Here is a 19101-nt window from a genome sequence, read left to right as displayed (position 1 = left end):
TCCATACTGTTTCAGAGAGAGTCCTTGATAATCCATGATATGGCGTTTCATCACGGCAGTGTTTAGTTTAGACAGTAGCTGCCGGGTCCCGCATGAGCTCAGCCCCCTCCTCTTTTGGTTTAAAGGTTTATACCCCAAATCAGCACTTTAGAAACAGGAAGTGAAATAGAGGGATGTGAGGCATGGCTAGAATGGGTGATCTGTTTGGTATTTTGGGCAAAACACTTCATAGACATGTTTTTATATATGTGTATATATCTGAGACCTATGCTGTTGCCTACAGATAGCGTGATAGGTGACCTTTAAGTAAATATCTTCCTTTTTGTCATTTCAGTCATAATTCCCTTTGCTTAGTGTTGGACTATGATTGAATATCATTGTTTTAAATTTAGTTATATTGGGATTTGTGAATAGAAAAGGTTATATCGTTTTTAAACTAAACACAAACATATATGACGTCAAGGGTGGGACTCGATAAGGACTTCATTTTACCATTTTTCGCCAATTAGCATCTTTTCTTTGCTGAGAATAAAATGAGGGTAAAGTTAAGTATTGTACGTGTTCCCACTTAATGAAACAAAACTATTGTTGTGCTTTTTTGTATTGCAGTAATCATGAGTATAAAGAATTCCCCATGGACATCTTCCAGCTGCCCAACCTGCCCGAGAAAACCTCCGAGTCCTCCGAATCCTCCGACTCCGAGTCCGAGTCTAAAGAAAACTCTGGTAAGTCGGAAAGAAAAGACGAAAGAGAGAAGATTAAATATCCTTGTAGAAAGAAAATGGTGTATGGGAAACAACCAGAGAAGGGATAATATGTTGAAAATAGTACGTTAAAATGAAGACAAAGACAAAGAAGTGTACCAATATGAACCGAGGGCATCATATATTTTTTTTAGTCACAATATGTTTATTGTCGGGTAGTTTAGCCCTGAGCGCAGGATTAGCTGAAAAGAGTCCAGGAAGCTTATTTACAATTTAACAGCGTTTAATTAAACAATGATGCGATGATACAATGACATTTGCAATGATCGCGGCTCCCCTGATGGTCAGCTGGTCCGTTGGCGTGGGTCAGCTGCATGGATGTATAACGAGAACTGGATACAGCGTGGGAGGCAGGGCCTCGTTCATTCCTATGAGAGTTGCTCATTGGCACATGAAGACAAAACGGCCCAACTTTTGAGAGAGCGAAACGTCACGAAAGTATTCATATAATCATATAATCCGTTCTTATTGTGCGTCCATGGGTAAAGGTAAAACTCATGTAGTACTGAACACGTAACATGAACGTGCCGGGCGGCGCGGTTCCGTGGGTTAGATGCGCGTTCATAATGCCGAGCAAAATAACTCTCAGAATAACGTTATTAGCACATTTTACAACTCGAGGACCGAATGTTTTCAATAAGGGCTATACAAACGTTCATACTGGGTAGTTTATTTAGTTTAAAAAAAATTATCCAACGATTTACAGACGTCTCTTTCCCAATGTAAGTCAATGGGAAAAGTATTTCCGGGCCCAGGGACTGATACGGAAGTGTAGTACCGCCGTTTGGCCACAGCGAATATCTTCCTCAGAGTCCGGCGCACTTCCTGGGGGCTTGGGTCAGCTGGTCCGTTCACGTGGGTCAGCTGGGGAGGAGGCCAATTTCCTGTGTGCATCACATGTCTCATTTTCAAGAAAGACCTGTCAGTGGTAACACTACCACACACAGTTACAGACAGACAGGACACTAAACACAGAGGCAACACTAAAATACAACATCGTAACAAAAAGTAGTCATTGAAATCCATATACAGTAGTCAGATATAGCAGGTGCAAACACCCACAGATGATTTCTCCAGCTTTTTTAAAATTAGTTTAAAATCCGTGATGGGTATCAAACTGGTCAGCTTAAGTTCCTGCTGAAGTGTGTTCCAGGTCTTTATGTTAAAGTCTAAAGTCTTTTCCCATTGGTCGACGGGGGCGGGTCCAAGGCAAATTCTGTCGTTTTCTGGTGTTAGTTTTACAATATTCTAATATCTGTTGGTCATTTAAACATTCCCTAATAATAGTATTGCAGCGTCAATAAGTGAGGGTTAAAGACAGTGTCACCCCACGTGTCATTTCTCCTTAAATTCACGTGCACAAAACATAATATTAGCTACATGCTAATGCTAAATTGAAGTTAACAATATTTACTCGCGAAAATCGGAAGTAGAGTGTGAACATCCGGTTTTCAGAATAAAACAGATTTAAATTAGAACAGTGTATTCATTTAAATTACACCATATACATATTGATTTTATTCCTTACATTATCCAATCCAACTTTATTTATATAGCACATTTAAAAACCTCAGAGTCGTCCGAATCCTCAGATTAAAGAAAACTCTGGTAAGTCAAAGAAAGACACGAGCAAAGATGGTGTATGGGAAACAACCAGAGTAGGGGAAATAAGAAAATATGTTATTACTTAAGTTCTTTTAGTCTCTCACACATTAAACTACTTGCATTGGATGTTAACTTCCAGCAAAATATTATACCTAATGAGCATTTGTGTAATGTTACAATACAACTCCCAATACATACATTAATTCAACTCATTCATTTGTTACGAGAGAAAGAAGGATACTTATATGAACCAAGGGCAAAATATGTCACAATATGCTTATAAAGCCTGTTTGTTTCCCTACATGCGCCTCTTTAAGTGTCACCAGTATAATAACCAGCAGTAAGAAATACAGCCTGAAATGCAGCCAAAGATGTTTTATCAGTCGTTGCCAGGCTCGATGATGATGATGAACGCCAACAACTGCAGGGGGAAAAGAGCTCTTTCTGGCAGCGCTGCAAAAAAACGCCAGAAAAAGACATGAAAAACGGCGTAACTCAACAGAGCGCCACAAATACTTCCTCACTAAACTGCAGAAAAAGGCCTCAAATCACCACTGAACTATCGGTGAATAATACACCGAAACACAACAAATGGCAACAAAATCCCACGTTGTGCAGCATCGAACCAAAGCCCAGGAAATGAGGGTGATAGGAATATTGTTTCCAATCTTTAGGGGCGGATAAACTATTAGAAGTTACCAATATTTCTCAGGAAATGTCATCTTATGTTGGAGGAAATGGCAATAAGTGCAGTCGGCCAATCAGAAAATCCCGTTGTTTGTCCAGGAACTCTTTTTGTTCTAGTTAATTTATTGAACAATATAACTTCTGTGGTTCTTGCTCCAGTACATTTACTATAAACCGGGTTATGTTAGAAATACAGAACAGTCATTAGGAGAGCAATGTTCTCGGGGTAATCTTTAGGGGATCGGACTCAAAATGACATGTTGACGAAAGTGGAATAAATTAAGCATTTCATTTTAAACTCATTATTAAATCCACAAAAAGATTTGACACCTACAACATTTTTAAAGATTAGGACATTTGGGCTGTTCTACTTATTGCAAATCACACAAATTATACAAAAAAAGTTCACCAATAACTAATCTCTAAGTGGTTGACCAATCACAACAGAGCCGGCCAGCTAACCAATCAGAGCAGACTGGGCTCTGGTTTCAGACAGAGGGTGAAAAGAGAACAATAAAGAGTTTCTTAAACATTGCAGCATGGAGACATGTCACAGTCGAGAAAAGTATACATAACATGTCACTAGAAACCCAATAACTAACACTACAGGGAACAAGACCTCATGTGAGCATTCATACAGAAAGAAAATAGACCCTAAAAATACCAGAAATATATATAATACAAATCAGGGATTAATTGAACTGTGTGTCACCAACAATGAAGACGCTCACACTCTGCCAATATCGTTGAATTTGAACCAAAACAGGGCTTCAAAATAACATGTTAAATTACGCATTTCATTTTGAACTCATTATAAATTAGATTTGACACAAACAACATTTTTTTAAATTAAGATTTTGGGCTGTGTTACTTGTTTAATTGTTAAAAACCTCTTGACTTACACCACAGGGAACATGAACCAATGTGAGCATCCATACAGAAAGAAAATAGACCCTAAAAATACTGAATCCAGAAATATATATAAAACAAATCAGGGATTAATTTAACCGTGTGTCACCAACACTGAAGACGCTCACTCTGCCAATATCGTTGAATTTGAACCAAAACAGAGCAAAAATATTATCAGGTCCTGCAGCCTGGGTGATGGAATCAGAGCCAGCTGCAGGAGGAAGATTCTGGCTCGCTTTCGGCTGTAAAACCGTGCCAGATGCTGCAGATCCAGCCAGCTCCAACACGCCCGAGGTGCTCAGGCTCAACATATTCTAAAATGAGATATCCGACCTTTGACCTTTGTTCTGTTCGGATGCAATCTGTGCAGAGAAGACACGAAAAAACAGCAGCCAGAAAAATCTTCTTATTATAGTCGGTGGATTAACAGGACGTTCATACGAGACAAGTTTACAAAGATTTCCAAATTACCAATTGAGGATTAATCCGTCGCAAAAAATAGTCCCCAAAATATCAGGGACTCTGCGTCAATATGCTGGAACGTGACTTTGTATATAATCTTTAATTCTTTTGTATTTTATTCTATCTTATTGGACATGTTATGTTTATATAATGCAATTTATTTCACTTTATTTTATTCTAAAAATGTCATGAAAACCAATTTGAAATTCATGATTCTGAATGACGATTTTCCGGTTTGATAAAAAAGCAACAAGTGATGATGGGTTGTTCAAGATGTACGTCTTCATTAGAAACTAAATAATTTAAAGATGCAATTGATTGGATTAAATATCAATAAAATTACGAAGAAGAATATGAATAATGGCCAGCGTTATGCTTTAAATTGGGTTGGAGTAGAATGTGGGTGTAAGGAATCGAGCAAAAGCCAAGAAATGTTAAAAAATACTTCCCATAATGCAACTTGATAGGAATTGTAATATACCCTATGTTAGTGTATTCTAGAACCCTGAAGGCAGGAGAGCCTGAAAAGAGTCAAGGGAAGCTTATAAAAGTTAAAAGCATTTAGTTACACAAAAGATGCGGTGGTGTACAAAAGGAAATTGCAAGTGGAGGCGCTCTCCTCATCCGACCGGTCAGTTTAGGTCTGGGGGTGGAAGAGGTCAATTCTTGGCTTGCTCTTCCTGTTGTCATCTGAAGTCTTCTCCTATTGGCCGGCGTCGTCGGGGGGCGGGTCCAATGCAATTCCTGCCTTTTTCTGTTGCTAAATTACATCATTCTGGTGTCTGTGGTTATTTAAACATTCCCTAATAAACGTTATGCAGCGGCAATACATGAGTGCTAATCCCAGTGTGCTCAGTGTACAACATCACATGTCATTTAACCTTTAATTCACGGTTTGAAAACGTAGTATTTCGCCACATGCTAATGCTAACCGGAAGTGAAGAATTTTCAGAATAAAAGTATTAAGTGAATAGTTAGTGTGAACTTCCGGTTTTTCAGAATAAAACTGATTTAAATTAAATAGTGTATTTAATTCAGATCACGCCATATCAACATTGATTTTAATTTCTAACACCTACCCTCTGTTGGATGGTTTGTAACATAGGATCCTCTTTTTTTTAAAAACAATCCAAGCTGACGATAGCAATGAACCGTCAATAAAAAATGAAAATGTCTATAAAAAATATCGATATTTCCATTTGGTGGACACATCAGGGACAACTAAATAAATACATCTAAGACTTTATTGTTTTATCTTTGACAAACCTTGGTTCTTTTTTACCAAACCAAAACCCTCCGCTAACACTGAAGACTTTTGGTCAACGCTTGTTTCTAGACTGAGAATTTTTTGTGCCGTTTACTTGGAAAGCTCGCCTAATAGAGATACAAGGTTTTCCCCAGACAAAGCAATTGAGTCGACATTTCAGGTGCCATGAGGGAGCCGGAGCGCTGCCAGCTGGGCAGCCGCTGGCCTGTGTGTGCTGGCAGAGTTTGAAGTGTGTGTGTGTGTGTGTGTGTTGAGTGTGTAATGGGCTGGACAGCACAAACATGCCTGAACAGCAGCAGCTACAGATACTGAACACACATCAGTGCATCCACAACACAACTCGACATGGAAATCCTGTCCGGGAAAAGAAAGGGATCAACACCTGAAACACTTGAGAGTCACTGCTCTGGAATCCAAACTCAAGCCTGGATAGTCACGTGAAGAAAGGTTTTTAAGGAAGAGTCCGTTGCCTTTGTTTTCAAATGTGATGTTATGCTATTGGCTGAAGATTCATGTTTGCAAGAGGATAATCTCTCACGATGTTGGTGATCTTTTAGAGACCCAACATCCGGGCAAACTTCCAAACTTATGTTGGCGTGCTTATATCTCCCAATTAGCACCTAACACAAAACTAAGGCTAATGGGAATCGCCTATTGTCATTAAGATAAGCTCTTATTTATAGAAACTTGGGCTGATGGTGGAGGTAGCGGAAAAGTTACTTACATTGTTTTCAATTGTTATACTTTTGGCTGGATTTTCCATGGAATATTGTCCAAAGATTCCTGTTTGCAAGAAGATAATCTCTGACGATTTTGGTGATCTTTTGGAGACCCAACATCCGAGCAAACTTTCCCTCATACATGAGAAAGCTGTCGTTTATTATGTTAGCATGCTAATATTTGCTAATTAACACCGAACACAAAACTACAGTTTATAGGAATGTCCTATTTCTAGGCGTATTGTCATTAAGGTAAGCACTGATGGTGGTGGTAGAGGAGAGGTTACTGGATCACCAAAGTTATACAAAAAGGAGAACATGACTCTCCGAAACAAAATGTTTCAGTAACTCATCCATTATTTGTCGATTCATTTCAATTGCAAATGCAACTCTAAACCTCTTTGACCTCATTCACACCAACGGTGTTTCAGGGCCGGTTCGGAGATGGAGCTTGAAAAGCACCGGGTTTTCGTGTTCACACCGCAGCGGAGCAGCCTCTTAGCTCCGGAATCCGGTTCATTTCGAGCACCAAAAAATTGTCCGGTCAGAGCAAAAGCACCACATACGTCACGCTTACGTCGAGGCGGGGGCGGGGGCGGGATCAACTCCTGAACAACAACAGAAAGCCGGCGTTTTATCCAGTTTGTACACAACGATGGAGAACCTTAACAAGAGTTTCAGAGTTTCAGTGTTTCTGCCATAGACTGTATATATAAAGGTTTCTGCTCATGGTGAATCAACGTGTCTGCGTGTTAAGGTGGAACCTGAGCATTCACGTTGATCACCTCTCATTATAACTCATTATAAATCTATAAAACTATAAATATTAAACTTTACTTCACGTGTTCATTTGAGAACAGCTGTTACATACCTGGGTGAAGGTTACAGTTCATTTAAATGAAAGATACAACGTTACTCCACACTCATGGTTCAGTCCACCTTAAGAAATAAGACCGACCTCGGAAGCAGTTGTGTTTTAAAAAAACATTTATTGACACGAGTGCACTTTTTTATAAGAATAAAGTCTAAAGTTTCTAAACCACAGAAATGACTCAGCTGCAGATAGAGCCATAAGAAATGAATGCAACTGATTTCATCCGCGCGGTTTGGCTTTATGAAGCAGGCATGCAAACGGTTACGTCATGACGCAAACAACGACGCAATGACGCAGCACCAGTCTGACTCTGGGCGGTGTGAAAAGAGCCGGAGCTAAACCGAAGAACCGGTTCTGAACCCTGAAAAGCTCTAGCACGGAGCTTGAACCGGAGTTGCGTTGGTGTGAATGAGGTAATTGTGACACTAAGGAAACAGTCAGGGGAACATTGAAGTGGATCCATCCTCTGGGGAACACGAGTGTCAGTGACAAGTTGATCAATTCCATTATTTGTCGAGACATTTCAATTCCAAATGCAACTCTAAACGTCTTTGTGGCACTGTAGTAAAAGCCATGGGATCATTGAAGACAATTCATCTTCTGGGGAGATGTTATATCAAATATGTGTTGAGGTGTTTGAGTCTAAACCCTGTGCTTCTTTCTTTGCAACAGATAACGAGAACGCCAAGTCGGAAGGGAAGCCGAGCCACCAATCAGAACGCGAGGATCCCGAGACGGACAGCAAGCGTCAGCAGCAACCCGGCCAATCACACTGCTCCTCAGACCAGGAAATGAAGCGTCAAGAGGAAGGAGACAGTTCGAGTAACCCTGAGAGCCAAGACAGCGACGACAGTCTTGAACCTTCAGATGTAGAGGGGGAGGAACAGGAAGAAGCAAATGGAGGGGGAGGAGGAGGAGGGGGGGGAGGAAGAATTGGGAGATTAACAGGATTAGGAGGGTTAGGAGGATTGGGTGCCATTGGAGGACTTGGTACTCTGGGTGGGCTTCATATTAAAGTAGAGCGCTACGGAGAGGGAGAAGATGCTCAGCTGCACAACTCACAAACCTCTTCAGAGGAGGAGGAGGATGACGATGACGAGGAGGAGGAAGACGTCTTGCAAGATTGCGAGAGCACCAACGCCGGAAACAAGCTCCAGAAGAGGCGGAAAAGGAGGAAAGTGCAGAAATGGGATGGACCCCGAAGCAAGAGGCTCCGTCTCTCCTCGATGTCGCCTAGTCCCAACAATTTAGGAGATACTACGCCACTTGTCGACCAATCCCAGACCTCCTCATCTGCTAACTCCTCCCACCTCCTCACCTCCGCCGGATCCCCAACAAGTGCATCGTCCTCAGTCCTCAAGATCAAGACGGAAATGGCCGAGCCGATCAACTTCGACAACGACAGCAGCATCTGGAACTTCCCGCCCAACAGAGAGATCTCTAGAAACGAGTCTCCGTACAGCATGACCTCCAAACCGCCTCCCCCCTCTTCCCATGAGAACTTCCCCTCACCCCAGGGAGGCATTCCTGAGTCCGTCCTCACCCCTCCTGGCAACGACGGAGGATCCGGGGGAGGAGGGAGGAAGCCTCCTTACAACGGGAACTCTGTACCGCCTTCATCTTCTTCCAGTCTAGCCCCTCCGTCCAGCGCCTCTTCCTCCGACCCCCTATCACCCCCTCTCTCCGCTTCACCTCGGGATAAACAACAACAACATCAAGGCACTCCGACAACCTCTTCTTCCTCATCCTCTTCCTCCACCACCTCGTCCTCCTCGCTGCTGTACTCTGGTGATCTCGAGGCGTTACAGCGTCTACAAGCCGGTAACGTCGTGCTCCCGTTGGTCCACAGGGTCACGGGAACTCTTGCCTCGACGAGCACCACCTCTCCGCGAGTTTACACCACCGGAACCATCCGGTACGCGCCCGCGGACGTGACCTTGGCCATGGCTCAAGGCAACCTCCTCCCAAATGCTGCCATGAACTTTGGCGATGGCTCCGGGTTTGGTTTGGACCCTAAAACGCCGATGGAGATGCTTTACCACCACGTTCACCGGCTCAATATGTCGGCAGCAGCGGCCGCCGGCGGTCCCTTTATCGGATCTCCGACGTCCACGGTTGGAAACGGCGCTCTCGGAGGCCAGATGCCGACGGCAGCCAACGTTTTCACGACGGCGGAGGGACTTTTCTCAACTCTACCGTTCCCAGTGTACAGCAACGGGATCCACACCACACAGACAGCTCTGGAGAGGAAGGAGGATTAGTAAGAGGCGTTCGAGACCGCATTACTGTGTTTCTGGAATCAACAACTGTGACGAAGTTAAAGAATACTCACTCGTAACAAAAGAAAAAAAAGACTTGCGTTTTATCAGCACTGTGTTCCCGAGGGGAGGAAGGATGACAGATGTACTCTAGCACTTTGAATCTGAGCAACTGAGCTTGTGTAATAGACATGAATGACACTCAAACATGTCCCCCTTTTCTAACTCTCTCCTCTCTCTCTTTTTGCTCCTGTCTCTTGCGATCAGCAGCGTTTTTTGCTCTTGAACAAATGAACAAAGACTATTCTTCATTGTAAAGAATTTCTTTTTTTGCCTACAGAGAATTCATATTGCCTAAGGACTCCGCTGGAGCCTGACGGGGATCACTTTTATTATTTCTCTTGTTTCTGTTGCGTCTTTCTGAAGATGCTGATTGTGTGTATTTAAAGGAGGACGGTGCAGGGATTTGTAATGGACAGAAAAGTCTTTGTGGCGCTCCTCCCCATGTATCTTGATGTGATCAAGGCTTGAAAAGGACATTTTTTAAACGGAGAAGAGGGAGCTCAGAGATAATAATCTTTTGAAAAAAGGTTTTTGAGGACGTTTCTCGATTGAGGGAAAAGCTAAGAGAATTAACGCTGTTATTCTTTTCATTTCTTCCTTTTTTTTATAAAAATATACTAGCTCAGATTTAACTCACAAATCAAGCATTGTGAAGAAAAACTAAAAAAGCAATTTCAGCCGGGTAACGACCTGTGAATTATCGAATGTTACTACTTCCTCTTTTATCCCAGGAGTTTACCTACAGGTCTCGCACCAAACATAACCTCCTCTACATCTCCTTCATCTCACTCTGTCCTCCTCTCTCTTGTCTACCGGATCTTTCCGTCTACATTTCTTCCTGTCGATCTTCAGATTCATGGTGCTATCGAGCGTCAGTGACCCTGATCAGCTGGCTGATGTGGGAGCTGTAAACGAACCCACAGACTGATCGTGTGTTTAGTTTTGGAGGGGGAACAATCCTACTTTTACTTTCTCTTCTGACCTTCAGGAAAGTCAGAAACACAACAAGAACCTGAGAACCTCTAAATCCACAACATCATCTCCATGTTTCGTCCTTTGTTTGTCTTAGAACAAATGTGATTGGGCCATGAGGGGCAACCCCGCATGGCAACATGGAGGTGATTGGTTGAATTTAATTTGCTACACAGTGTTGTTTTTATTTTGTATGTATCTTCTAACTTAATCACTATTGGCACCATACTCTGCATGGCAACATGGAGGTGATTGGTTGAATTTAATTTGCTATAGTGTCATTTTTATTTTGTATATGTCTTCTAACTTAATCACTTTTAATTCTCAGTGAGACTGAGGCTAATATGCTAGTGGCGCTAACTTGAAAAATGAATGTTAAAAACCTCGACCGGATCCTGTTTGATCGCTGTTTAGTTTGATTTGTACTACTTATTTAAGCTGTTTCCTCCTCCTCCTCCTCCTCCTTCCTTCTTCCTTCTTCCTTAAAACAGAATCACCTCCACAAGGTTTTCCTAAACAATCCACTCTCTTCCATCTCATCGCCGGACCCTGTGATAAAACGACACATATCAACAAGGAGATTGTATTAAAGATGTGCATTTTCAATCAAACTATCAAACAATCAATCCAATAACTACAAAAAAAGATATGGATTTTTAGAGGAAGAGAAAAGAAATCACATTCCTTTAAACGATGTTGTCTTTGTCGTTGTTCTTCTGTTCTGTGTTTCCTCCCCCCGTCTACGTTGCCAAAAAAAAAGAAATCTCACAGTGTTTTTTAAAAGCGCTTTGATTCTCCTTCATTTGTATTTTTTTTTCTTCTACTTTTTGGTAAAAAGAGAACAAAAGAAGATGATAAACAAGTAATAATTAAAACGGTAAAAAAAAAATACTGTCACGACATCCATCTTTTGAAAAGTCGACAGCCGTCTTTACCATCCTGTCATACCTTATTACCCAGTGTGATTAAGCCGTAAAACGTGTTACCGATGTGTTTAGTGTCACTGGCTGTCAAAAAGTCTCTCATGGCGACTTCTCTCTCTGTGTGTGTTGACTATATGCAGTATATACTGAGCTACTGTAGCTGTTTTTGTCCTTTGTCTTCTCTGTGCTCTATCTCTAGTGTGGGGGATGGGAAATGGGCGGGGCTTAGACAGAAAGGGGTGGAGTCTACGGGATGATTGACACCCCAAAAATGGCAACCCTCTTTGTCCCCCCGCCCCCTTCTATCTGCAGTCTTAGTGAAACCAGTGGAGGTTTGTGGAATTTCGTGTTTGGTGGCCTTTGCAAAAAAACAAAAAAAACTATTTGTAGAGTCCACCTTTTTTTCCGCTGCTTCCTTTTTGTCTTTGTAAAACCTCTTTTTGTTTTATGTTTTTTTTTAAAAGGTTTTCTAATCCTCTCTTTCTCTCTCTGCTATTGCTTTTTGCTGTTGTGTAGTCTTATACAAACCTCTTTATCTTGCTGTCCTTTCTCTCAGAGATGAAAAAGATTCTTTAACTAGCTCAAAGGTTTATGGAGCCATGTTATTTGCCGCTAAGGAATTCTGGGAATTGTAGTTTCCAGCTCTTGCATTACAAAGTATTAAATAACTAATACATATTTACATTATATAGAATACATTATGATGACAAAAAGGCCTAAAGTAGCATTTTGTAGATTTTTGTCCTGGAAAAAAACCCATAAAAGCCTCAGTTGTGAAGCATTTCCCAGAGTTCCTTGGGGCATCCTGTGTGCATTGGGTGTATTTCATTGGTTCCCACCAAACTTGTTGACTTCCTGCGCAAACTTCTCTCACGGGACAATAAGTGGTTCAAAGGGGGGGCGAGCAAAAAAGAAAACTATTTCAGGACACGTGATACAAACCGATTTTAAAGATTTGTAAAGAAATGAAAAGAAGAAAAAAATATTTCGCACTATAAATCTATTTTTATAGGTGTTTTGGAAAACTGAACTGCATGTTTAGTAAGTTCGTCCGATGCGTTTCCTGTTAACGACCCCTCGTTTTTTTGTTTTTTTTCGGTCTTATTTGTGTTTTTTAAGTCTGTCAAACGGGGACGTGTTGGAGGCCGGTCGGAAAAATTAAAGTCTGTCTCGTCAAAACAACGAAAGGCCTCCAACCCCCCCACATTCACATCAGGAAAAACACGATCCGTATATCGTCTGTACTTTCTGTGAAGTCTTGTTACTAACACGTCACAAAAAACACGTGTATGACATTTATTTTTCTCTTAAAAAGGGGGAATGTGATTGGTCCACTTGATCTGTCGGCTGATTGGTGGGTCGTTTGTCGTTGAATGTTAAATCCAGTCATTTAAGGAGCCTTTTGTTTTTCGCGCTCCACTGGATTTTAGCGTTTTCTACTACTTTGGGCGGTTTTGCGTGAAAACAGGAGGGGGGGGGGGGCACAAATGAATGTCAAGACCCCATTTGGTGAGGAAAAAAAGGGGGGGGGCGAGTTGGGGGGCACATAACTCAGATGAAACCAGGAAATACACCCACATGTTACAAAAACCAAACAGCCGGTCCAAGCTGTTTCAATGTTTTTCTGTGTTTTATGTCGAAAAATGAAAACTTTGCTGGTGATTTTAAAAACGTTAAAAACCTTTATCACAGCTGCTGTCAAAAATACATAGTGTTTAAGAATTACAAATATTGAAAAATCACTTAATTTACCTGTGAAGAAACTGTGTCTGTGTTTTTAACTATTTCTTGTACAATTATACAGATTCTTTTATGAGGAACTTGGTGCCAAGTAGCTGAAATACGGGAGAGAGGGAATCTCTTATTATCAATGTTAACAGTGTTATACAATTCTAAATACAAACAAATTAAAATATTAAAAAAGAGAAAACTATGGTACATTTCTATTTGTTGTTTTGATTATTTCCTCCTCGCTGAAGAGGGGAAAGACACACGACTAACTGATGCTAACTTTGAGTGCCTGGCTTATCTTTTGTTGTTATTATTATTGTTTTTCGTAAGACATCGTTATGAGTTCATTTATCATGAATAATGCTGCAAATCGAAAATGTACATACTTCGTTTTTATAGCAGTTGTTCTTTTATAAGTTGACTAGGTTCCCATCCGTTCTGAGGAACGTCACACACATGGTCGTCTTTCTGTAACCCGGTTTGACCATCTTACAGGTGCCATATTCATAATAAAACTTTCTCTCGAATTTGTTACCAGATTGCATCCTTTCTTCTGTTTCACACCTTCAGCCGTCCGACACTACGAATCTCAATGAGCTGCTTTCTTTCTCTTCTTTATATCGCATGTGGTTTTAGTTCCTCTTTTTAGTTTGAAGGCAGCCTGCTTGTGTTCTGGTTCCTTAATTAGAACATGATGCTGCATCTTGTAACATTACATTTAAGCAATAGCTCACGACAGGCCGTGGTATATGCTCATTATATCACAGCTAAGGGGCGTGGTTCGGCCCGACGCGAAGCGGAGGCAGTTTGCTTTTCAACCCAACGGTATACTGTTTTTCTCAGACGCGGAGGGATACTGACTTGTTGTGAAAAGTAACTTACAATTCTACCCGTGGTATACGCTCAGTATATCACGGCTAAGAACCAATCAGATTGCTTGATTTGACTTGTCCGTTTTATAATACATGTTAGACGCTTTGATCCAATGCGACATACATACTCAATACTGTGGGCAATTTGGGGTGAAGTGTCTCAGGGACACAACGACATGCTGACTGCAGTGGGGTTTGAACCTGTGCTCCCCTCACCAATGCACTAGTCCACTGCGCCACAGCCTCCTTAAACCTCCCTAAAAAAATCAACTGCTGTATGAAGGTTGAAAGGAAGGAGGAAATTCATGTTTTATGCAGCAATCCTTAAAATAACGGTGTCCAACAGGTGCAAACGCGCTACAAAACATTTCTATTAAAACAATATATAGAAACACCAATGTGCCAAAACACGTGCAATTAAAGAAACGTATTCACAAAACACAAAACATTCACCAACTCCAGGAAAAATGTGCAGCGTTTACTAAAAGCTGCATAAGCAAAATGCTGAAAAAAACTCAAAACACAACGGAAAACATGAAAGAGTGACGCACACAGCTGGGAGACCAGGGGACACTAAAGAGTGACGCACACAGCTGGGAGACCAGGGGACACTAAAGAGTGACGCACACAGCTGGGAGACCAGGGGACACTAAAGAGTGACGCACACAGCTGGGAGACCAGGGGACACTAAAGAGTGACGCACACAGCTGGGAGACCAGGGGACACTAAAGAGTGACGCACACAGCTGAGAGACCAGGGGACACTAAAGAGTGACGCACACAGCTGGGAGACCAGGGGACACTAAAGAGTGACGCACACAGCTGGGAGACCAGGGGACACTAAAGAGTGACGCACACAGATGGGAGACCAGGGGACACTAAAGAGTGACGCACACAGCTGGGAGACCAGGGGACACTAAAGAGTGACGCACACAGCTGGGAGACCAGGGGATTAAATAACTGTGCCTTATGACAACAGAGGAAATACAAAAAGTGTAAAAAATGTAAAGTTGACAAAATCAAATAGTTAGTCGGCAACTGTTCAAAAATGTTTTATATACACAGAACATACCAATACTGTTGTTGTAAATGTACCTAAAAGGTATAAATAAGTCTCCCAGCTGTGTGCGTCACTCTTTAGTGTCCCCTGGTCTCCCAGCTGTGTGTGTCACCCTTTAGTGTCCCCTGGTCTGCCAGCTGTGTGCGTCACTCTTTAGTGTTCCCTGGTCTCCCAGCTGTGTGCGTCACTCTTTAGTGTCCCCTGGTCTCCCAGCTGTGTGCGTCACTCTTTAGTGTCCCCTGGTCTCCCAGCTGTGTGCGTCACTCTTTAGTGTCCCCTGGTCTCCCAGCTGTGTGTGTCACTCTTTAGTGTCCCCTAGTCTCCCAGCTGTGTGCGTCACTCTTTAGTGTCCCCTGGTCTCCAGCTGTGTGTGTCATTCTTTAGTGTCCCCTGGTCTCCCAGCTGTGTGTGTCACTCTTACGTGTCCCCTGGTTTCCGTTGCGTTTTGAGCTTTTTGAAGCATTTTAAAATTCCAGCATTTTGTTTCCATGGGTTTCGTTTCTGAAGCTGCAGAGCGTCTGTCGGCCACCGTAGACTGATTTCAGAACGTGTGGATTTTCAAACAAAGATACATAAGAAAGTATCTCCATGCATCTTTTCCCTTTCTCTCCGTCTCCTCGACCTTCCTCTCAGCGTTCAGTATGACAGATCAGAGAGACGCTGAGGAGGGAAGGAGGCCCCGAGGCGTTTTAAAAAAAGAAGCTCCTGTCCATCTCCAGCAGCCAATCAGGTGTATGCATCCGCAGCAGAGAGGTGGAGGTGGATTCATCACCTGATGTGTCACTGGACATTTGGGGGTCTCTTTACATCTGGAGAAATGAATGCTGTCATCATCTCACTTTATTAGCCACCACCATGTTCTTGAAGGTGCGTTCAGTCTTTCTAACTGTCGAACATTTCACAGGTGGAGATGCATTAAGTGTTTTTCCCTTATATGTGTTTATCATCTTCTAAAAATCGAGTTTGCACATCACTTTTTAAACTGATTAAAGCCTTAACCCTAAGATGAGAGTTACTTAAGAACCTGCTACTTATAATAAAAGGTGGGGTAGGTAATTTTGGAGAAACCAGCTCGAGTGCGCTTGGATTTGAAAATACACAGCCGGAAAAAATCTGCCCCTTCCTCACAGAGCCCCTCCTCCAACACACACGAACGCGCACATGACCAATGAGGGCACGAGATGAGTTTGTGCACAGATGGAAGGCTGACAGGCAGGTAGGCCGTCCAGTTACTTTAGCCGGCCGGCTCAGATGATTGGTCGAGCTTTTCACAGCACTACGGCTTCCACAGATGTATTTATTTTGTATGTATTTTTTGTCAAAGCACTTCAAATATTCATTGCTATTTGGATGTTAAGAGCATTCCATGGAATATAACAACAAGTGTATCTCGAGCCGGTTTCTCAAACTTACCTACCCCACCTTTAACTTGATTTGCTTTGTAATAATCGATTTCCTTGACATTTGTTCCAACTTCTTCTTCCAACCACAACTACACTTCCCTGCAGATGTTCAAATGACATTCCCCTGACTGTGGATAAAGTCTCAAATGTACCAACATAACCTCATACTTAAAAATATTCACAACTAAAAAGTGCAAAACACATCAGTGAAGCATCAGGCCCAGCCCAAACTGGCTTTCAAGGCAGATTAACAATGTTTATGAACATCATTGTATGAAACTCACTAATTAAAGGAACCATGACTAGTATATTCTGTATTCTTTATTTGACATCCATCCAAAAAATGAGGCGTATGTGGAATGAATGCAAATGAAGATGTCTAGCTGGAGAGACGACTCGATTTAGGAACTTTTGTAGAGCCTAAATGTAATATTACCATAAGAAATAATGTCAATAGGCAAAATAGAGTTGATTTAATGTGAATTTTTCTGGACAAAATCATCGAAAAATTTAGAGGAAAGACAAAATACTTGGACCTCCTCGTCCATGAAAGCAGACACAGAAATGTCAGTGTTTTTTGTCGTCTCTAATCAACACATATACAGATCGTAGTTTCTGCGTTGACTAAAATGACTCACCCACACACACAATCAGCTGACACGTAGCCTCACTGATGAGGGGGTTTCAAATGTCATTCAGTCTGATTATAAGGCTTCGTTCTCCTCAAAAAGCCTCTATCTGTATATTTATCCACCTCTCCTTGTCTCTTCCACTTTTATGACCTCCCTCCCTCCCCCTTTTCTCTCTCCTCATGCAGTAATAAGAGCGGAGAGGTCAGTCCGTCGACCCTCTGAGGCCGACCAGCCAACTTTAAATATTTCACACTATTTTAAATGAGCGCACATGAATCATAGATCACAGGCGCTGTGCCGGTGTGTGTGCGTCAGCGTGAGTGTGTGCGTCAGCGTGTGTGTGTGTGTCAGCGTGTGTGTGTGTGTGTGTGTGTGTGTGTGTGTGTGTGTGTGTGTGTGTGTGTGTGTGTGTGTGTGTGTGTGTGTGTGTGTGTGTGTGTGTGTGTGTGTGCGCGTCAGCGTGTGTGTGTGTGTGTGCGTCAGCGTGTGTGTGTGTGTGTGTGTGTGTGTGTGTGTGTGTGTGTGTGTGTGTGTGTGTGTGCGTCAGCGTGTGTGTGTGTGTGCGTCAGCGTGTGTGTGTGTGTGTGTGTGTGTGTGTGTGTGTGTGTGTGTGTGTGTGTGTGTGTGTGTGTGTGTGTGTGTGTGTGTGTGTGTGTGTGTGCGTCAGCGTGTGTGTGTGTGTGTGTGTGTGTGTGTGAGGTGCTCCTTCCTGAAGCTCCTTCTAATAACCTCTGGCTGTCCGTCTCAGCGAGGAGGTCTGATGTTGAATTTAGATCCGACAGCTTCGGTTCACCGGAGGCGTAACGAGGCTTTCATCATGTGACGGACGGATGATGAAACAAAGCGTTAGCGATAAAAAATCACCGTTTCTTTAAAAAAATATATATTTTATCTTCATCTATAGCTCTCTCTCGCAGCGGGCCCTGATCTCCCTAATTCCCAACATGCACCAGAAGTCAAAACATCACACAAATCTGTTGGAGGAGTTTTTGAAGACACAGAGACACGATGTGATGTTTAAAGGTCCTGAAGTGAAAATGTGTCCTAATGTTCCTGCAGGGAGACGAGCTGAGAGAAGAGTTTGAATGTTTCTATGCAGAGCTGGGCTTCCTGTTGCATTGTGGGATCATACGACTCCTTTAAAGTCAGTATGTGCAGCTGCAGTGGTGTAAAGTGACTAAGTACATTTACTCAAGTAAGTTCAAATTTGAGGTACTTGTACTCTACTTGAGTATTTCAATGTTATGCTACTTTGTACTTTAATCCACTACAGTTCAGAGGTACATGGTGTACTTGTACTCCACTACATGTATTTAATATCTTTAGTTACTTCACAGATGTGGATAAATGATGTGAAATATAATCAAGTGTTAAATCAGACTTTAGTTCCACCTGGAGTAAATCCACCAGCTACCCTGCAGTATACAAAGTCATTCAAACTAGCTGCACCTTTACCAGCTTTGAGAACACTTTCATGATCAATCATTATAAAACGTATCATATATATTATTCTGAAATGGACCAATCTGCACAATGACTATTTTTACTGTCTTTCACTATATTTAGATGAGAATACTTTTCTACTTTCACTTGAGGAACATTTTGAATGCAGGACTTTTACTGTAACAGAGTATTCCTACACTCTGGTACTTCTACTTTTACTCAAGTACAAGATCTGAGTACTTCTACTTTTACTCTAGGACAAGATCGGAGTACTTCTACTTTTACTCAAGTACAAGATCTGAGTACTTCTACTTTTACTCAAGTACATGATCTGAGTACTTCTACTTTTACTCAAGTACAAGATCTGAGTACTTCTACTTTTACTCAAGACCTGAGTACTTCTACTTTTACTCAAGATATAAGTACCTCTACTTTGACTGCCTTGTACCTGTAAGCAG

General features: G+C 42.0%; 1 protein-coding gene across 6 annotated transcripts in view; it reads left to right on the top strand.

The window, feature by feature from the left end:
- The window catches only part of npas3 (neuronal PAS domain protein 3), a 354568-nt gene extending 340800 nt beyond the window's left edge, over positions 1–13768 (top strand). For all 6 annotated transcript variants that reach the window (XM_079691439.1, XM_079691441.1, XM_079691438.1 and 3 more), the window contains 2 exons: positions 610–725; positions 7960–13768. In XM_079691439.1, coding sequence (XP_079547565.1) covers positions 610–725; positions 7960–9548 — 1705 coding nt within the window. In that variant the 3' untranslated portion in view covers positions 9549–13768. The remainder of the gene's footprint in view (positions 1–609; positions 726–7959) is intronic.
- Positions 13769–19101: the final 5333 nt, after the last annotated feature.

This window comes from Notothenia rossii, assembly GCF_949606895.1.
Source record: "Notothenia rossii genome assembly, chromosome: 7".
In the NCBI taxonomy this organism is placed as follows: domain Eukaryota; kingdom Metazoa; phylum Chordata; class Actinopteri; order Perciformes; family Nototheniidae; genus Notothenia; species Notothenia rossii.
This window is presented reverse-complemented; position numbering and strand designations above follow the sequence as displayed.